General features: G+C 43.7%; 2 protein-coding genes across 5 annotated transcripts in view; one reads left to right on the top strand and one right to left on the bottom strand.

The window, feature by feature from the left end:
- Positions 1 to 21,706, top strand: part of LOC123774886 (brain-specific serine protease 4) — a 109,372-nt gene that overhangs the window by 55,919 nt on the left and 31,747 nt on the right. For all 4 annotated transcript variants that reach the window (XM_045769569.2, XM_045769566.2, XM_045769571.2 and 1 more), the window contains 3 exons: positions 14,356 to 14,460; positions 18,612 to 18,722; positions 19,453 to 19,584. In XM_045769569.2, coding sequence (XP_045625525.1) covers positions 14,373 to 14,460; positions 18,612 to 18,722; positions 19,453 to 19,584 — 331 coding nt within the window. In that variant the 5' untranslated portion in view covers positions 14,356 to 14,372. The remainder of the gene's footprint in view (positions 1 to 14,355; positions 14,461 to 18,611; positions 18,723 to 19,452; positions 19,585 to 21,706) is intronic.
- Positions 10,355 to 10,870, bottom strand: LOC138358617 (uncharacterized). Its single transcript, XM_069316686.1, has one exon. The coding sequence runs from the start codon at positions 10,868 to 10,870 to the stop codon at positions 10,355 to 10,357; it is 516 nt and encodes a 171-aa protein (XP_069172787.1).

Raw genomic sequence — 21,706 nt, 5'->3', positions numbered from 1 at the left:
AGCGCCACTCATCCTATGAGTGGACACACCGCCATAGTGACAGTATTGGGCAGCGCCACTCATCCTATGAGTGGACACACCGCCATAGTGACAGTATTGGGCAGCGTCACTCATCCTGTGAGTGGGCACACCGCCATAGTGACAGTATTGGGCAGCGCCACTCATCCTATGAGTGGACACACCGCCATAGTGACAGTATTGGGCAGCGCCACTCATCCTGTGAGTGGACACACCGCCATAGTGACAGTATTGGGCAGCGCCACTCATCCTATGAGTGGACACACCGCCATAGTGACAGTATTGGGCAGCGCCACTCATCCTATGAGTGGACACACCGCCATAGTGACAGTATTGGGCAGCGCCACTCATCCTGTGAGTGGACACACCGCCATAGTGACAGTATTGGGCAGCGCCACTCATCCTATGAGTGGACACACCGCCATAGTGACAGTATTGGGCAGCGCCACTCATCCTGTGAGTGGACACACCGCCATAGTGACAGTATTGGGCAGCGCCACTCATCCTGTGAGTGGACACACCGCCATAGTGACAGTATTGGGCAGCGCCACTCATCCTATGAGTGGACACACCGCCATAGTGACAGTATTGGGCAGCGCCACTCATCCTATGAGTGGACACACCGCCATAGTGACAGTATTGGGCAGCGCCACTCATCCTATGAGTGGACACACCGCCATAGTGACAGTATTGGGCAGCGCCACTCATCCTGTGAGTGGACACACCGCCATAGTGACAGTATTGGGCAGCGCCACTCCTCCTGTGAGTGGACACAACGCCATAGTGACAGTATTGGGCAGCGTCACTCATCCTGTGAGTGGACACACCGCCATAGTGACAGTATTGGGCAGCGCCACTCATCCTGTGAGTGGACACACCGCCATAGTGACAGTATTGGGCAGCGCCACTCATCCTGTGAGTGGACACACCGCCATAGTGACAGTATTGGGCAGCGCCACTCATCCTGTGAGTGGACACACCGCCATAGTGACAGTATTGGGCAGCGTCACTCATCTTGTGAGTGGACACACCGCCATAGCAGCATGTACAACACTCCCCAATAGGAAGAAAACCCGCTGGGTTGTTCATCCTGTCACTTGTACCCAGACACAGCTGGGACTTGCTTAACTGTCTCAAGTGAACAGCTCCTCAAACAAGAAGATTAACATTTGAGAAGTTTGTGCTTCTATCCTCCTTTCCTCAGTTACCTTGTCACGGTGATGTTGCCTGACAATACCTCTAATTTGTAGTAGAGTCTTGGGTATGAAGTATTCAATATGGTCTCCTTCAGCACCTTCAGCAGCCAGCACATCTGCTCGTTCATTCCCACATATTCCAACATGGGAGGGGATCCCCAACATGGGAGGGGAGCCCCAACATGGGAGGGGACCCCCAACATGGGAGGGGACCCCCAACATGGGAGGGGACCCCCAACATGGGAGGGGACCCCCAACATGGGAGGGGAGCCCCAACATGGGAGGGGAGCCCCAACATGGAGGGGATCCCCAACATGGGAGGGGACCCCCAACATGGGAGGGGAGCCCCAACATGGGAGGGGACCCCCAACATGGGAGGGGAGCCCCAACATGGGAGGAGACCCCCAACATGGGAGGGGAGCCCCAACATGGGAGGGGACCCCCAACATGGGAGGGGAGCCCCAACATGGGAGGGGAGCCCCAACATGGGAGGGGAGCCCCAACATGGGAGGGGACCCCCAACATGGGAGGGGAGCCCCAACATGGGAGAGGAGCCCCAACATGGGAGGGGAGCCCCAACATGGGAGGGGATCCCCAACATGGGAGGGGATCCCCAACATGGGAGGGGAGCCCCAACATGGGAGGGGAGCCCCAACATGGGAGGGGAGCCCCAACATGGGAGGGGAGCCCCAACATGGGAGGGGAGCCCCAACATGGGAGGGGAGCCCCAACATGGGAGGGGACCCCCAACATGGGAGGGTGAGCCCCAACATGGGAGGGGACCCCCAACATGGGAGGGGAGCCCCAACATGGGAGGGGATCCACAGGAGTTTGACGACTCTTCCCTGGTTGGATAGTACTCTAGCAGGAAGTGATTGGGCACACCTGTGATATTACTGTAATATACAAGCTTTGGTTGCCAGTCTTCCACTAACAAGCTTGTTGAAGGATACGCTTATGATCCAAATTGGTAGTTCCTAAGGGACTTCTAAGTAAAGATTTGGGATGGGACGGGGGGAAGGAATGGTGCCCAACCACTTGGACGGTCGGGGATTGAACGCCGACCTGCATGAAGCAGTTACATACCCCCAGGAAGCAGACCGTAGCAGCTATCTAACTCCCAGGTACCTATTTACTGCTGGGTGAACAGGGACATCAGGGGTGAAAGAAACTCTGCCCATTTCTTTCCGCCTCCACCGGGAGGACTAGGAATCCCGAGCGGTGTCCACCCAGCTGTCAGGCCCCTGGTAGGTAAGGTGGGTTTATGATAAAAGTTAGAGATAATGAAGTAAAGTAGACCGTGACTTGCGGGCGTCAGATGGGTGAGAGTGTGTTGGGCCGCTCCCGATGGTGACTCTCTCCGCCATTATGGTGTTGGTGCTGCTGACTGTAGCGCTACTGCTGCTAACTGTAGCGGTACTGCTGCTAACTGTAGCGCTACTGCTGCTAACTGTAGCGCTACTGCTGCTAACTGTAGCGCTACTGGTGGTTGGTGCTGCTGACTGTAGCGGAACTGGTGGTTGACTGTGGCTGGTGGTGCTAACTGTAGCGGAACTTGGTGGTTCGCTGTGGCTGGTGGTGCTAACTGTAGCGGAACTTGGTGGTTCGCTGTGGCTGGTGGTGCTAACTGTAGCGGAACTTGGTGGTTCGCTGTGGCTGGTGGTGCTAACTGTAGCGGAACTTGGTGGTTCGCTGTGGCTGGTGGTGCTAACTGTAGCGGAACTTGGTGGTTCGCTGTGACTGGTGGTGCTAACTGTAGCGGCACTGGCGCTTAGCTGGTTCTGGCGGCGCTAAATGTAGCGTCACCGGTGTTATGCCGTTGCTTCATTGGTACCGTGTAGCCTCTTCCACTTACCCGCCAGCTTCTATAAACTGGCGGCCATTGATAAATGTAATGGTAGCGGGTGATGGTAGCGGGTACTACCATGGTAGGAAGGTATACACTCCAGTGTTCGTTAAACACACTAGCTTGTGCTCAATATCATTGTAAACGTAGATTATTGACACTGACGTCACTGGTCGTCATGTGACGTCACTGAACAGCTGTTCAGTGTAAACATTGGTGCTGTTTGAGGGTCAAACGTGATTGGTCGGCATAGAGCCACGTCTGGTAGCCAGATAGAGTGTACTCTGGGTAATGATCACAAGATGCCAACTAACCGGTGAAACGTGTATTCATGAATGTATTTTTGAACATGTAAATTGACTAATCGAAATATATTATACAATAAAGCTTATTTGGCACATTAATTTGCTCTTGTCACTCACATGTGTTAGTACTTAGCTAGTTGTGCTTGCTGGGGTTGAGCTCTGGCTCTTTGGTCCCGCCTCTCAACTGTCAATCAACAGGTGTACAGGTTCCTGAGCCTATTGGGCTCTATCATATCTACACTTGAAACTGTGTATGGAGTCAGCATCCACCACATCACTGCCTAATGCATTCCATTTGTTAACTACTCTGACACTGAAATCACGTATATCTGCGTGTGTAATCACCTAAGTGTAGTTACAGGATGAGAGCTACGCTCGTGGTGTCCCGTCTTCCCAGCACTCTTTGTCATATAACGCTTTGAAACTACTGACGGTCTTGGCCTCCACCACCTTCTCCCCTAACTTGTTCCAACCGTCTACCACTCTGTTGGCGAAATAAAACTTATTAATAGTTTTTCGGCTGCTTTGTTTCCTTAGCCGGTGAGCCGGTCGGCCGAGCGGACAGCACACTGGACTTGTGATCCTGTGGTCCCGGGTTCGATCCTAGGCGCCGGAGAGAAACAATGGGCAGAGTTTCTTTCACCCTATGCCCCTGTTACCTAGCAGTAAAATAGGTACCTGGGTGTTAGTCAGCGGTCACGGGCTGCTTCCTGGGGGTGGAGGCCTGGTCGAGGACCGGGCCGCGGGGACACTAAAGCCCCGAAATCATCTCAAGATAACCTCAAGATTAGCTTGAATCTATGACCTATTGTGTTTGACGCTGCTGGTTTCAGAAATTTCTCTTTGTCAATTTGGTCGATTCCTGTTAGTATTTTGTAAGTGGTGATCATATCACCTCTTTTTTTCTATCTTTTAATGTTGACATATAAAGCCTTTAGTCTCTCCTCATAACTCTTGTTTCTCAGTTCTGGAGCCATTTTGTAGCATGCCGCTGCTCCTTTTCCAGTTTATTGATGTGATAGTCTCCGTGGTGAAGTGGTAAGACACTCGCCTGGCGTTCCGCGAGCGCTATGTCATGGGTTCGTATCCTGGCCGGGGAGGATTTACTGGGCGCAATTCCTTAACTGTAGCCTCTGTTTAACGCAACAGTAAAATGTGTACTTGGATGAAAAAACGATTCTTCGCGGCGGGGATCGTATTCCAGGGACCATAGGATTAAGGACTTGCCCGAAACGCTACGCGTACTAGTGGCTCTACAACCATGTAACAACTCTTCTATATATCTCAAAAAAAAAAAAAAAAATGTGTTTCTTGAGACACTGATAACATCTACTGCCAAGTCCACTACGGGCTCACCATAGCCCGTGCTACTTTGAACATTTTGTTCAAAGTAGCAAATCTTAAACAAACACAACATCTGCTGACTTTTCATGTCCTTGTTTTCAGGGATATTCCCAAACAAAAAAACATGTCCTTGTCACCACTTAGGTAACTTGATCTTCATCTTCTTGAGGTTATCTTGAGATGATTTCGGGGCTTAACGTCCCCGCGGCCCGGTCCTCGACCAGGCCTCCACCCCCAGGAAGCAGCCCTTGACAGCTGACTAACTCCCAGGTACCTATTTACAGCTAAGTGAACAGGAGCATCATGGTAAATGAAACATTTTCCCCGTTTGTCTCCGCCTCCACCGGGGATCGAACCCGGAACCTCAGGACTACGAATCCGAAGCGCTGTCCACTCAGCTGTCAGGCCCCATCATCACCAAAACACACTTAAGATCACTTTCCAACGAAGTATAAGAGGAAGCAACGAATGGTAATAACGACCTTGTGTGGACTAGCATAAGGGTCAAGGCTGTATGCTGTCCACCCGAGGCCCCATATCACCCAGTTCGGGGGAAGAACAGCTCAAGACAGTGCTATACCTTACGGGTCATGTCTAAGTAGTTCATTATGGCAATTTGAACCTTAATGCCCAGACTTACACGAGGTAGTTATTCCGAAATGAATTGCGTTTAGCGTGTCTTAAAGACCATCTTTAATGCCCTCTACAGGAAGGAGTTCTTAAAGAGTTTGTTTCATGGAATTTTAAATGAGGGTGAAGGCTGCACAAACCGTCTGTTGTGGTTGGCATATTGTCAGACATCGAGGTGGGGGCTTGGCGGTACTGGTACCAAGAGATACGACTGTTGGTCAACGGGTTACTGGTCAGATTCACGAAGCAGGTATGCAAGTACTTGCGAACCTGGGGCCAGATTCACGAAACAGTTACGCAAGCACTTACGAACCTGAGCCGGATTCACGAAGCAGTTGCGCAAGCACTTACGAACCTGGGGGCCAGATTCACGAAGCAGTTACGCAAGCACTTAGGAACTTGGGGTTAGATTCACGAAGCAGTTACGCAAGCACTTACGAACCTGTACATCTTTTCTCAATCTTTGGCGGCTTTGTTTACAATTATTAAACAGTTAATGAGCTGCCGAGCACCAGGAGGCTGTTTATAACAATAACAACAGTTGATTGGCAAGTTTTCATGCTTGTAAACTGTTTAATAAATGTAACCAAAGCCGTCAAAGATTGAGGAAAGATGTACAGGTTCGTAAGTGCTTGCGTAACTGCTTCGTGAATCTGGCCCCAGGTTCGTAAGTGCTTGCGTAACTGCTTCGTGAATCCGGCCCCAGGTTCGTAAGTGCTTGCGTAACTGCTTCGTGAATCTGGCCCCAGGTTCGTAAGTGCTTGCTTAACTGCTTCGTGAATCCGGGTCCAGGTTCGTAAGTGCTTGCGTAACTGCTTGGTGAATCTGGCCCCAGGTTCGTAAGTGCTTGCGTAACTGCTTCGTGAATCTGGCCCCAGGTTCGTAAGTGCTTGCGTAACTGCTTCGTGAATCCGGCCCCAGGTTCGTAAGTGCTTGCGTAACTGCTTCGTGAATCTGGCCCCAGGTTCGTAAGTGCTTGCTTAACTGCTTCGTGAATCCGGGTCCAGGTTCGTAAGTGCTTGCGTAACTGCTTGGTGAATCTGGCCCCAGGTTCGTAAGTGCTTGCGTAACTGCTTCGTGAATCTGGCCCCAGGTTCGTAAGTGCTTGCGTAACTGCTTCGTGAATCCGGCCCCAGGTTCGTAAGTGCTTGCGTAACTGCTTCGTGAATCTGGCCCCAGGTTCGTAAGTGCTTGCTTAACTGCTTCGTGAATCCGGCCCCAGGTTCGTAAGTGCTTGCTTAACTGCTTCGTGAATCTGGCCCCAGGTTCGTAAGTGCTTGCGTAGCTGCTTCGTGAATCTGGCCCCAGGTTCGTAAGTGCTTGCGTAACTGCTTCTGAATCTGGGTCCAGGTTCGTAAGTGCTTGGATAACTGCTTCGCGAATCCGGGTCCTAGTTCGTAAGTAGATGCGTAAATGCGGGTTGAATCCGGATCTCCCTCTCGATGTTTGAACTAATGGCACGTCAGGTGGAAATCAGCTGACGCAATTACAGGTGGCAGGGCGGCGGGAATCTGTGTTAGACGCTCGTACAGTTGGTACTGTATTCTGTATTCTGTATTACATGCTCGTACGGCTGGCACCAGTAAGAGCTGTCGGATGCTCGTAGAGCTGGCAACGCTGTTGGGCAACCGGTGAAGGGTCGTACAGCTGGCAGCGCTGGCTGGACAACCAGTGAAGGGTCGTACAGCTGGCAGCGCTGGCTGGCTATCCCGGTGAAGGGTCGTACAGCTGGCAGCGCTGGCTGGCCACCCGGTGAAGGGTCGTGCAGCTGGCAGCGCTGGGTGGACACCCGGTGAGGGGTCGTACAGCTGGCAGCGCTGGCTGGCCACCCGGTGAAGGGTCGTACAGCTGGTAGCGCTAACTGCATGGCTATCCCGGTGAAGGGTCGTACAGCTGGCAGCGCTGGCTGGCTATCCCGGTGAAGGGTCGTACAGCTGGTAGCGCTGGCTGGCCACCCGGTGAAGGGTCGTACAGCTGGTAGCGCTGGCTGACCACCCGGTGAAGGGTCGTACAGCTGGTAGCGCTGGCTGGCCACCCGGTGAAGGGTCGTACAGCTGGTAGCGCTGGCTGGCCACCCGGTGAAGGGTCGTACAGCTGGCAGCGCGGGCTGGCCACCCGGTGAAGGGTCGTACAGCTGGTAGCGCTGGCTGGCCACCCGGTGAAGGGTCGTACAGCTGGCAGCGCTGGCTGGCCACCCGGTGAAGGGTCGTACATCAGGCAGCGCGGGCTGGCCACCCGGTGAAGGGTCGTACATCAGGCAGCGCTGGCTGGCCAACCGGTGGCAGCGTGGGGATCCTGGCGGCCAGCAGGTATCTAGGACAAGGAAAGTTCTCGGCCCACACCTGTCATTATGTGAGCCATCTCCACACGGCTCACTTTCCATATTTATATCCCGCCAAGACTCGACCCTTCTACAGCGACCAGCATTACTGACCTCGCTAAACGTGGCATATCTCGACCACGTCTCCGTAATTCCGCCCACTCCGCCAAGATGAACACGACATAAAGAATTAGGTTAACAGGATCAAATGTTTCAATGTATGAATATATATATATAAGAGAATTTTTTGATAAGAGCAAGAGAATAAGAGAATTTATTTTCTTATAAGAGGAAGAGTTTAAAAGTAGATTCTCTTTATAAGAGTAAGAGAATAAGAGAATTATTATAAGAGAATCCCAGATGGCGGTATATATATATATATATATATATATATATATATATATATATATATATATATATATATATATATATATATATATATATATATATATATTTGTGTGTGTTTGTGTCCTAACAGCCAGAACGCACTACTTGGCCTAGTATGCAAGGCCCAATTTGCCTAATAGGCAGAGTGATTTTCGATATTTTCAATAAATTGTTTCCAATTGGTTAACTTAGTATTATTATATTAAGATCATGAATTACTAAGTTAAGTTGGTTTAGGTTAGGTTAGGTTAGGTTAGGTTAGTTTAGGTTAGGCTAGGTAAGTTTGGTCGTATTTCTATATTAATTTTTACGGAAATTAAAAGAGAAATGTTAACATAAATAATATAATGGAAAGCTTTATTATTTCATAAGAAAAAATTAGAAAAATATATAATTATAGGAAAACTCGGCAAATTAGCCAACCCGGGCCTTGCAAAGTAGACCAAATATTGCGTTCGTGTGTATATATATATATATATATATATATATATATATATATATATATATATATATATATATTATACACACACACTATAAGAGAGAATGTCCAAAGTTCAGTAAGGTGTTGTGGTGGCCTTAATAACCCTCCAGAGTGATAGGAATTAAGCCCAACACCAGATTAAAATCTTAAATGTATATATATTTACACATATAATTGGGCTTGACCAGCGGGAAATACACCCCCCCCCAGTAGCCATATAAACGAAGGTCGTATTAAGTATTTCATCATCTCCCATGTGAAAGCTTTATCATTGGACAAAGATCTTTCGGGATATATTTTTTTAAAGGCTTAGTTATGCGAGATTTTATTGTCATTGTTTGGGTTTGACTCATCGAGGTGAAAGTGTCCGGAAAGGTGACCCATGAGGTGGTGAGGCTACATGTGTTCATGAGTGGCGTGCGGGGGTGTAGAGGCGGGTTTTGGCGGGCTGGGGGAGACGGGCGCCCAGGGCGGGTTGTGTTCGGGATGATGGTCGTTCAGGATAGGCTGTGGGCTAGATGATGGTCGTTCAGGATAGGTTGTGGGCTAGATGATGGTCGTTCAGGAGAGGTTGTGGGCTAGAAGACGGTCGTTCAGGATAGGTTGTGGGCTAGAAGATGGTCGTTCAGGAGAGGTTGTGGGCTAGATGATGGTCGTTCAGGAGAGGTTGTGGGCTAGAAGATGGTCGCTCAGGAGAGGTTGTGGCTGGGAAGGTGGTCGTTCAGGAGAGGTTGTGGTCAATAAGACGGTCGTCCAGGAGAGGTTGTGGTCTAGAAGATGGTCGTTCAGGAGAGGTTGTGGCTGGGAAGGTGGTCGTTCAGGAGAGGTTGTGGTCAATAAGACTGTCGTCCAGGAGAGGTTGTGGTCTAGAAGATGGTCGTTCAGGAGAGGTTGTGGTCAATAAGACGGTCGTTCAAGAGAGGTTGTGATCGGGAAGATGGTCGTTCAGGAGAAGTTGTGGCTGGGAAGGTGGTCGTTCAGGAGAGGTTGTGATCGGGAAGATGGTCGTTCAGGAGAGGTTGTGATCGGGAAGATGGTCGTTCAGGAGAGGTTGTGATCGGGAAGATGGTCGTTCAGGAGAGGTTGTGATCGGGAAGATGGTCGTTCAGGAGAGGTTGTGATCGGGAAGATGGTCGTTCAGGAGAGGTTGTGATCGGGAAGATGGTCGTTCAGGAGAGGTTGTGGGCTAGAAGATGGTCGTTCAGGAGAGGTTGTGATCGGGACGATGGTCGTTCAGGAGAGGTTGTGGGCTAGACGATGGTCGTTCAGGAGAGGTTGTGGGCTAGAAGATGGTCGTTCAGGAGAGGTTGTGGTCAATAAGATGGTCGTCCAGGAGAGGTTGTGGTCAATACGATGGTCGTCCAGGAGAGGTTGTGGTCAATACGATGGTCGTCCAGGAGAGGTTGTGGTCAATAAGATGGTCGTCCAGGAGAGGTTGTGGTCAATAAGATGGTCGTCTAGGAGAGGTTGTGGTCCGTAAGATGGTCTTCCAGGAGAGGTTGTGGTCAATAAGATGGTCGTCCAGGAGAGGTGGTCAATAAGATGGTCGTCCAGGAGAGGTTGTGGTCAATAAGATGGTCGTCCAGGAGAGGTTGTGGTCAATAAGATGGTCTTCGACAAGTGAATCAGAGCTAATGCCTCCTATTATTATCATCACTTCAGGTCATGGCAGCCACAGTTGAGGACTTTTATATTAAGCCATAAATACATAAAAGTGTCGTTGTGGGTTATGAAAGTGCAGTCACTTTTTAGGCGAGAGCTTTTTTGTAATGTTGAAGTGACAGCATGTTTTTGTCGCCAGGCTGTTGCCAAAATGCTTTTTTTTCCTTATTTTGGGGGATATGAGCGTTGAAATTGTTGTGTTCCAACAGAGGGCTGATCTGTTTGTGTTCCAACAGAGGGCAGATCTGTTTGTGTTCCAACAGAGGGCCGATCTGTTTGTGTTCCAACAGAGGGCAGATCTGTTTGTGTTCCAACAGAGGGCCGATCTGTTTGTGTTCCAACAGAGGGCTGATCTGTTTGTGTTCCAACAGAGGGCAGATCTGTTTGTGTTCCAACAGAGGGCAGATCTGTTTGTGTTCCAACAGAGGGCAGATCTGTTTGTGTTCCAACAGAGGGCAGATCTGTTTGTGTTCCAACAGAGGGCAGATCTGTTTGTGTTCCAACAGAGGGCAGATCTGTTTGTGTTCCAACAGAGGGCAGATCTGTTTGTGTTCCAACAGAGGGCAGATCTGTTTGTGTTCCAACAGAGGGCAGATCTATTTGTGTTCCAACAGAGGGCAGATCTATTTGTGTTCCAACAGAGGGCAGATCTATTTGTGTTCCAACAGAGGGCAGATCCATTTGTGTTCCAACAGAGGGCAGATCTATTTGTGTTCCAAAAGAGGACTTGTAGCTCAAAGGAGGTGTGTGCAGAGTGTAAACTTTGTACAACACACTCGGATAAAGTTACTGAAGTGTCTTAAACTGTGAGAAAAAATGAGCAGAATTTCACTACTAGCCTAATGCCTCTTTATTTCTTCTCTCATAAAAGTTTAACTGAAATATATCGCAGTAGTTCCATTAGAAATGATTCGGATGAATATGTTATCTTTCTGAATAACGAAATTATTTACTTAAAGATAACGTAACTAAAATTGGCTTGAATAATACAAGGGGGAAAACTGAAACATGGGGGCAACTAAGGTGCAAAATGGGAGTGGCTATTGCCAGGGATGAGAGTGCTCAGGAGGAGAGATGATAATGATGATAACAACTAATTGAATGATGATAGTCGTGTAACCTACTTCTGCAGGAAATTGTCTGTATAGAAGTTTGATGTATGGTGACAGCTTGTAGAGGTAAGCGCCCCCCTTGTTGGTAATTTCTTGTCCTCCTCCTCCGCCGTCACGATAGCCTAATCTCATCACCAAAACCTCTACTGATTTTTCATTTACATTGACGATATGACAATTAATAATATAAAACGTTGGTATTATAATGCTACGCAGTTTTGCCAACCTAACGTAGTTACGCAGTTTTGCCAACCTAACGTAGTTACGCAGTTTTGCCAACCTAACGTAGTTACGCAGTTTTGCCAACCTAACGTAGTTACGCAGTTTTGCCAACCCTGCTGTTGCCCGAAACGCTATGCGTACTAGTAGTGGCTTTAGGTATTGTATGTACTAACTCATCTTTAAATTCCAACATTATTTTTGTAACTTATCTTCAATGTCTGTACCTTTACCTGAATAAAAATTCTAATCTAATCTAATTTAACATAGTTGAGCAGTTTTGCCAACCTGACATTGTTACGCAGTATTGCCAACCTAACACAGTTTCGCCAACCTAACATAGTTGCGCAGTATTGCCAACGTAACGTAGTTACGCAGTATTGCCAACCTAACATAGTTACGCAGTATTGCCAACCTAACATAGTTACGCAGTATTGCCAACCTAACATAGTTACGCAGCATTGCCAACCTAACATAGTTGCGCAGTATTGCCAACCTAACATAGTTACGCAGTATTGCCAACCTAACATAGTTACGCAGTTTTGCCAACCTAACATAGTTACGCAGTTTTGCCAACCTAACATAGTTACGCAGTATTGCCAACCTAACATAGTTACGCAGTATTGCCAACCTAACATAGTTACGCAGTATTACCAACCTAACAGCAGCGACAGTAGTAAATGTTCCCCATTGTTTACCATGATGTATTTCAAATGGCATTTCCTGTACTGTTTCACTATTTCCATAACAAATTATACAAAAACAAAATCTTCATATTTTTGTGTAGTAATATTTGTATGCTATTGTTCAAATTTATTTGTTACATATAACGAAGAAACTTGTCTAGTTATAAGGAGGCGTTGCTTGATTAAATCTTTTAATTATTGAAATTGAAATTGAAATAAGTTTATTGATGTAAAATACACACAGAGGGATGAGGTAGCTCAAGCTATTCTCACCCCGTTCAGTACATCGTGTTAATACATACATAGACACACATCACAAACAATAAACATATTACCAAACATTCTGAGACATAAACATCTACATTTCCTCCTTAACACAAGTATTTAATTATTGTTTTTAATTATTTTGCATGTTATTGAGCACATCTCACGAACGCCATGTTTGTCTCACGAACATTGTTCATATCTCGTATAAGCACGCAAGTAACACGTCTCTGGAATCGTGTGAGTCTGGATGCAGTCACGAAGTCTCACGAACGCTGTACGCGTCGTGTGCAGCCTAATCACTAATAGTAACTTGCGTCACGAACGCTGTGACGACTACATCACTCACTACCACAAGTTATTCGTAGCCGTTCACTTAATTTGACGTAGTTTTTGCTTGACTATAAACCGACCGAACCGCAAAACGTACCCCACCTTTCCCTTATCGAAACCAATCTGTTCATTAATTGGAGATTGGTTTCAAATCAAAGTCGTTTCAAGTCCACTCTTATCACCCAAATCTGCACGCTAAATAGCGTTGAAATTGAGGACTGGAGATTGGTTTCAAATCAAGTCGCTTCAAGTCCACTCTTATCACCCAAATTCGCACGCTAAATAGCGTTGAAATTGAGATTGAGGACTGGGGATTGGTTTCAAATAAAGTCGTTTTAAGTCCACTCTCATCACCCAAATTTACACGCTAAATAGCGTTGAAATTGAGATTGAGGACTGGATGAGTTTTTCTCCAGTCAAAGCCTGGCAGCCAAGGTTGATGGTGGCGAGGCTTCGACCGACTCTTAGAGGAGAAAAACTTAACCAGTCTTCTCACACAACCAATTTCCAGACTATCGACAGCTGCGTGCAAATTTAGGTGGTTATATTTTTATCGTCAAGGCCGCTCGAGGAGATGATGTAGAGATATTATGGGTGGTTGAGGCCTTACCCCCCACGGAGAGAAAATGGCGGTTATTAACAATGTCCTCGAGAACACAGCGAGGTCTCGCGTTTTTTAAGATCGTGGCACGCTGCGGGGGGAGCCAGTGTAGGGTGCCACTAATGGCACTGAATAGCAGCGGTTGTTGATGGATGTCTTGTCTTATAGGTAAGGAAATATGTAGAAAATCAGAAGATATGTGTGTCACGGCTTTTAATTTAACATGTTCCAGCAGCAGGTCCTCAGTGTAAATATATCACTTCAGAACTGTTCCGAGTTATCCGGATATGTTATCCGTATAGTTATGTATAGTTATCCATATAGTTAAATGCCCGAAACGCTTTGCGTAATAGTGGCTTTAGGCATTGTATGTACTAGCTCTACCTATAAGTCAACCAATCTTTGTAACAATTTCTTGTATGTATGTACCTTACCTAAATAAACAAAAATAAACATTTTAGTATTAACTATACTATAGTATTAACTATACTATATACGATGTGTTATACGAACATGTCTCATGCAAATATATCACAATATAAATTCCGTGTTAACCAAACCGGTTGGTCTTCCGTATTAATATATAAATTATTTTATTAAATCGCATTTACTGTATTTCCAATTAATAGACAGATAGAATAGTGGTATGTATCTACTTTCTGTGTGTAGAGAAGTAATTCTTCATGCATTTACATTGAGAATGTAACTTGAATGTAATTTACATTGTTGAATGTAACATTCAACATTGAGAATGTTGTCCAGATGCTAATTAGCAATTTCTTTGGTCAATACCGAAGAAATTATTCTTTGAAAATATTAATAATTGTTATTATGAAAAGAGGATAATTGAAGCATTTGATGATCTTTTTCAAATGCTATTTGATTTTTTTTTATTTGATTTTTCATTTTCATTTGATTATCTAATTTTCATTTGATTATCTACTTTTTCAGGTTGATGTTGTGACGTCATGGTTGAGGGAAGGTGGGGGGGAGTGGTGGTCTCCCTGAACACACTCCTCCTCCTCCTCCTCACTACCTCTTACGTCGCCGCCCAGCGTAAGTCATAATTAATACCTTCTTCATGGGGTTCTGGGAGGTCTTCTACTCCCCAAGCCCGGCCTGAGGCCAGGGGGGCCAGATTCACGAAGCAGTTACGCAAGCACTTACGAATGTGTACATCTTTCCTCAATCTTTGACGGCTTTGGTTATATTTATTAAACAGTTTGCAAGCATGAAAACTTGCCAATCAACTGTTGTTATTGTTATAAACAGCCTCCTAGGGCCAGATTCACGAAAGCACTTACACAAGCACTTACGAACCTGTACATCTTTTCTCAATCTTTGGCGATTTTGTTTCCAATTATTAAACAGGTAATGAGCTCTGAAGCACCAAGAGGCTGTTTATAACAATAACAAGAGATGAATGGGAAGGTTTCGTGCTTGTAAACTGTTTAATAAATGTAACCAAAGCCGTCAAAGATTGAGGAAAGATGTACACGTTCGTAAGTGCTTGCGTAACTGCTTCGTGAATCTGGCCCCTGGCTTGACTTGTGAGAGTTTGGTCCACCAGGCTGTTGCTTGGAGCGGCCCGCAGGCCCACCACAGCCCGGTTGGTCCGGCACTCCTTGAACAAAATTATCTAATTTTCTCTTGAAGATATCCACGGTTGTTCCAGCAATATTTCTTATACTGACTGGGAGGATGTTGAACAACCGTAGACTTGCCGAGTCTTACACAACACGTTAGGCAAACACCACAATAAGATTCAGTCTTTAGGGAAAATAAGCGCAAAGAATACCCTGATCTGCAGCTTCCTGGTCTAACTATCGAGGCTTTAAATAGCCAAATAGTCAGACCATCAAATAGTACACAAAAAAAAGGATCGACAAATTGAAATTGAAATAAGTTTATTGAGGTAAAATACACACAAAGGGATGAGGTAGCTCAAGCTATTCTCACCCCATTAAGGATCGACAAAGCTCGTTTTCTGATGGTCAAAACCGTATAAATTGTTAGGCTAGTTTAGGCTCTGTTAGGTTCAGGTGGGTTAGGCTAGGTTAGTTTAGGCTCTGTTAGGTTCAGGTGGGTTAGGCTAGGTTAGTTTAGGCTCTGTTAGGTTCAGGTGGGTTAGGCTAGGTTAGTTTAGGCTCTGTTAGGTTCAGGTGGGTTAGGCTAGGTTAGTTTAGGCTCTGTTAGGTTCAGGTGGGTTAGGCTAGGTTAGTTTAGGCTCTGTTAGGTTCAGGTGGGTTAGGCTAGGTTAGTTTAGGCTCTGTTAGGTTCAGGTGGGTTAGGCTAGGTTAGTTTAGGCTCTGTTAGGTTCAGGTGGGTTAGGCTAGGTTAGTTTAGGCTCTGTTAGGTTCAGGTGGGTTAGGCTAGGTTAGTTTAGGCTCTGTTAGGTTCAGGTGGGTTAGGCTAGGTTAGTTTAGGCTCTGTTAGGTTCAGGTGGGTTAGGCTAGGTTAGTTTAGGCTCTGTTAGGTTCAGGTGGGTTAGGCTAGGTTAGTTTAGGCTCTGTTAGGTTCAGGTGGGTTAGGCTAGGTTAGTTTAGGCTCTGTTAGGTTCAGGTGGGTTAGGCTAGGTTAGTTTAGGCTCTGTTAGGTTCAGGTGGGTTAGGCTAGGTTAGTTTAGGCTCTGTTAGGTTCAGGTGGGTTAGGCTAGGTTAGTTTAGGCTCTGTTAGGTTCAGGTGGGTTAGGCTAGGTTAGTTTAGGCTCTGTTAGGTTCAGGTGGGTTAGGCTAGGTTAGTTTAGGCTCTGTTAGGTTCAGGTGGGTTAGGCTAGGTTAGTTTAGGCTCTGTTAGGTTCAGGTGGGTTAGGCTAGGTTAGTTTAGGCTCTGTTAGGTTCAGGTGGGTTAGGCTAGGTTAGTTTAGGCTCTGTTAGGTTCAGGTGGGTTAGGCTAGGTTAGTTTAGGCTCTGTTAGGTTCAGGTGGGTTAGGCTAGGTTAGTTTAGGCTCTGTTAGGTTCAGGTGGGTTAGGCTAGGTTAGTTTAGGCTCTGTTAGGTTCAGGTGGGTTAGGCTAGGTTAGTTTAGGCTCTGTTAGGTTCAGGTGGGTTAGGCTAGGTTAGTTTAGGCTGTGTTTATTTATTTTTATTTATTTATATATATACAAGAAGATACATTGAGATTGCGAGGATACGTAGCATAGTGATTACATTCTTGTAAAGCCACTAGTACGCGCAGCGTTTCGGGGAGGCCCTTAATCTAAGAAAATTTTAAGTAGGTAAATACTAGCAAAATTTATAAAAATGATAACAGGTACATTGCAAGAAAAAAAATAAAAGATAAGATAAATTTTGTAGGTATATTAAAGCACATAGGTAGCTCAGATTGATTGCATTGACAGCTTGAATGGTAGTTTAACAAAAATTAATAGGCATAATACAGCATATGGCTAGCACATAAAAGAAGACAGCAATGATCACAATGATAAAGTTGTTTGGATTAAGTACATAAAGATTGGGAGATTGAGTAACACTAGATACAGAGCAAATTTAAAGCTCAGTGTAGGAAACAATGAAGATGAAATTAGGTACTTTTTAGCATTGTTTTTGAATGAAGCAAAAGTTGGACAGCTTTTCAATTCACTAGGGAGTGAGTTCCATAGACTAGGTCCCTTAATTTGCATAATGTTTACACAGATTAAGTTTGACTCTGGGGATATCAAAGAGATATTTATTGCTGGTGTGGTGATAATGGGTCCTATTACATCTGCCCAGGGAGAGTTTCAGAGCATGGTTTGCATTTAAGAACAGGGTTTTGTGTAGAGGGACACAGTGAAGAACAGGACAGTATAGAGGGCGCCACAGTAGGTCTGGGACCAGATTCACGAAAACACTTACGCAAGCACTTAAGAACGTGTATATCTTTCCTCAATCTTTGACGACTTTGGTTACATTTTTATTAAACAGTTTTCAAGCATAAAAACTTCCCTTCCAACTATTGTTATTGTTATAAGCAGCCTCCAGATGCTTCGGAGCTCATTAACTGTTTAATAATTGTAAACAAAGCCGCCAAAGATTGAGAAAAGATGTACAGGTTCGTAAGTGTTTGCGTAATTGCTTTCGTGAATCTGGCCCCTGGACAGTATAGAGGGCGGCATTGTAGGTCTGGACAATATAGAGGGCGCCACTGTAGGTCTGGACAGCGGGCTAAATGTATCTATTTACTTGTAATATTTTGTATTATATTACAGATTTCTATTTTGCATGAGTATTATATATATAAATTATATAGGACAACAATACCAAATGATAGTTAGCTCGACTAGTGATTGTAATTCAAATCTTGGATTAAGTCAACATTTTCAGTTTGTGAAAGAAGCCTAATAATGTGTGTTTAATAGTTATCATAGATTAACATGTTAAATAGTTATCATAGACTAACGTGTTAAATAGTTATCCTAGACTAACGTGTGTTAAATAGTTATCCTAGACTAACGTGTGTTAAATAGTTATCCTAGACTAACGTGTGTTAAATAGTTATCCTAAACTAACGTGTGTTAAATAGTTATCCTAGACTAACGTGTTAAATAGTTATCCTACACTAACGTGTGTTAAATAGTTATCCTAGACTAACGTGTTAAATAGTTATCCTAGACTAACGTGTGTTAAATAGTTATCCTAGACTAACGTGTGTTAAATAGTTATCCTAGACTAACGTGTTAAATAGTTATCCTAGACTAACGTGTTAAATAGTTATCCTAAACTAACGTGTGTTAATAGTTATCCTAAACTAACGTGTTAAATAGTTATCCTAGACTATATACACAAGTTTTAAATATAAAGAATTTCTTTTTCAGTTTTATTAAACAATAGATTTTATACAAAATTTGAAAATATCCTGAGTTTATAATTTATTGAAAGATTTTAGTTTTGTTTTATTAGTTTGATAAAACTGTAATATCAATATAGCTATAGGTTATTGGTACGACATATTATAGGTTAAGTACTAATTGTAATTAAGAAGCAATAAAATGCTTGTCCTCATACACTAAGAAGGTCAGGTTAGGTCGTGGTTTTCTATTTAGCTTTTCAGGTAAACTCAAATTTTCGCAATATTTTGGTGCGTTTCTGGCAATTATTTAACAGTACGGTTTAACACAATTCCTGACTACTAGGAATAGTACATAATTACACTTGTGTTGATATATTTACCTCCTAATATTTGGAGGATGGGTTGCCTGAAGCCTCAGCCACTCTATCTATCTTGCAGAAGCAGATGAGGGTCGCTACCTGCGAGGAATGTTCTCCCTGCCGGAGCAATGCGTGCACAATGGGGTCCAGGCCACCTGTACCTTCATCCTCTCCTGTCTCTTCCGCGGAGGTCAGTCTCTCACACGACTTCCATACACCCCGTCAATCTTAAATGTACACCATGAGACTACAATAATGCGAGATATCTACAAGAATGTCTTTGGAGCAGGGCGGTGGGATTGAACCTGCGTCCTGGGTAACTCCCCCCCCCCCCTGATACAGGCCCATGCATGGGAAAAAATAGTCATTATTAGCTTTAATTTGTACTAATTCGTCGTATCTTTAAGTTTGGTAAACTTGTTAAGAAAGTGCGCCGTATTAGGTGAGATTACCGGTTGTAACATCTTTGTGTATGTTAGCAAATCTCTATTTTTAATCGACACAGATTGTGAGTAGATTGTAAGTATATAACTTGTTATATCCATGTTTATTTGTGATTGTAAAATACTTTTAAAGGCTAATTATTTATAAAAAATATTTGAATTTATTAACGATAAACTTGATGGAAATGATTGAGTAAATACGGGTTTAAAGCCTAAAATTATGTACTAAAAATTCCCAAATATATATATATATATATATATATATATATATATATATATATATATATATATAATTATTTTACAGTTTTAATATTGTTTAAATTTTTCAATACTGTTCTGATGATTATAATTACTCCTCTTAACTAATATTTACCCTTGAGTGATTAGGTGCAACAGATTAATGCAATTAGGTGCAATTAGCGTTAATGACCGAGTCGTTTGCATGCTTGCATATTAATTTTACCTTTTGCCTTATAGATACACCGGTCAATAAATGTGGCGGCGGCTTTATCTACACTTGCTGTATTCCTACAGTAGCCACGGTTAGATCGGACGCCATCAGACACATTAACTTGTTCAACAGGGAGCCCCCAGTGTTCAACAATCCCCGTAAGTGTTCAACTTTACACTTTTTTGAATATTCTGACAAGTTTTGGATCAATGTTTTTTGTGTATAGATGCGTGTCGAACCTTGGTGAAAGTGAACCAAAAATGATTTATAGGTTTTTTGTGGTTATGGAAGCAAGTTTAGTACTGTGTCCTGTCCATTAATGATGAAGGGATTCTTAGGATATGATTCTTTGATATCATACTTGCCCATGACGGCTGAGTGGACACCGTTCGGGATTCGTAGTTCCGGGTTCGATCCCTGGTGGAGGCGGAAATAAATGGGCAGAGTTTCTTTCACCCTGACGCCTCCTGTTCACTTAGAAGTAAATAGGTACCTGGTATCCCAGGTTCTTGTCCTAGCATCTCAGCTTCTTGTCCTCGTATCCCAGCTCCATGTCCTCGTATCCCAGCTCCGTGTCCTCGTATCCCAGCTCCATGCCCTCGTATCCCAGCTCCGTGTCCTCGTACCCCAGCTCCATGCCCTCGTATCCCAGCTCTTTGTCTTCGTATCCCAGCTCCTTGTCCTCGTATCCCAGCTCCTTGTCCTCGTATCCCAGCTCCTTGTCCTAGTATCCCAGCTCCTTGTCCTCTTATCCCAGCTCCTTGTCCTCGTATCCCAGCTCCTTGTCCTCGTATCCCAGCTCCTTGTCCTCGTATCCCAGCTCCTCTCATTCATATTCCTTCCAAGGAGGAATATAATCGTATTGGCGTAGCCCTTTCTCCTCATAATGACCTCACATATTACTTAACTAAAATTATCTAAAAAATAATTACCTAAAAAATTACCTAAAAAAGAGTAATTGTAACGGTGTTGTTAATTTACCATAAAATGCTTATAATAGTTCAAAATGAATTTTCTTTCAAGATAAAAATGCCAAAACTCAAGCTAGTTGAAATTCCTTTTAAGAAATTTTGAAGAAAATGGGAGAAATGCAAAATTCTTAAGCTTTTTATAAATTTTGTATTAAATTTCATTACAATTAAATTTATCTAAAAAAATTGTAGTTAAATTATTTATTTTAGATTATTATTTGTCACGTAAATTATTAATTTTAGATTACTATTTGTTATATAAATTATTAATTTTAGCTAAATTATTAAGTATAGATTCTTAATTTTTGGATAAGTATTTATTTTTAAATATTTTTTTTTAATAGTTCATTATAAATTATTAATGTTTAGACTCGTTATTAAACTATTAGCTAAGTAAACTATTAATTTTTAGATAAAGTATTAGTTTTAGACTATTCATATTTAAGGCATTAGTTTTAGATAATTATTTAGATTAATTATTTTTATTGAAATTTTTTTAATTTTGCTAAAAAAATTTTAATTTTGTTAGAAAAAATAATAATTTAACAAAAAATAATAACTTTTTAGACAAAATATTATTATTTCAATAAAATAATAATAATGTCGTAGATTATTTATTTTTAAATAAATGATTTATTTTTAGATATATGATTAACTTTATCCTATATTATTGCTGTTTTCAGGTTTGTCTCATCATTATTTTTAGTGCATGTGGTAACAGTGTAATTTAGAACTTAATGCAAAGTTCTTCTGAGAGCTGTGTCGGACTTCTCATTCCTGTCTACTTTTGTATAGCATCTACAGCTGTTGTGGAGACTACAGACCTGTCCTCTTAAAAATAACGTCGCTTTTGGCCGTTTATCCGTATGGTTGAAAGTGGACGTAATTTGAAAATTAAAAAAATTAAAATAAATTTGAGATTTTTGTTTTCAACACCAGTTAGTCAAGTCCTCTGATAGGTTAGGTGGGCAGGAAATTCTCATAAAGTTTCAAAACGTTATGAAAAACGTTAATTGAAAGTTTCCTCTTCTAACCTTTCCGAGTAAGCCGGACGACTCGAACAGAAAACAGGACAGTACGTCACTTTCGTGAGCTGATTTCATTTCAAATTACGTCCACTTTTGGCCATAGCGCATACGAGCCAAGAGCGACGTTATTTTTAAGAGGACGGGTTGCACTTCAGCCTACGTCAGACTTTATACACCACCAACAGAGTATAAAGACTTGAGGCAATGTCAGACTCGCCACCTCATGCAGTGTATATTAAACATCAGTCTTTTAAATGAACAAATCTACAAGGGCCGTGACG

This window comes from Procambarus clarkii, chromosome 84 (assembly GCF_040958095.1).
Source record: "Procambarus clarkii isolate CNS0578487 chromosome 84, FALCON_Pclarkii_2.0, whole genome shotgun sequence".
NCBI classification, from domain to species: domain Eukaryota; kingdom Metazoa; phylum Arthropoda; class Malacostraca; order Decapoda; family Cambaridae; genus Procambarus; species Procambarus clarkii.
Note: the sequence above shows the minus strand (reverse complement) of the source record. Positions and strands in the feature narration are given on the sequence as shown.

Bases quoted from the DNA above. Each gene is read 5' to 3' on its own strand.
- LOC138358617 (XM_069316686.1), bottom strand. From the start codon at position 10,870: ATGGATCTGCCCTCTGTTGGAACACAAATAGATCTGCCCTCTGTTGGA.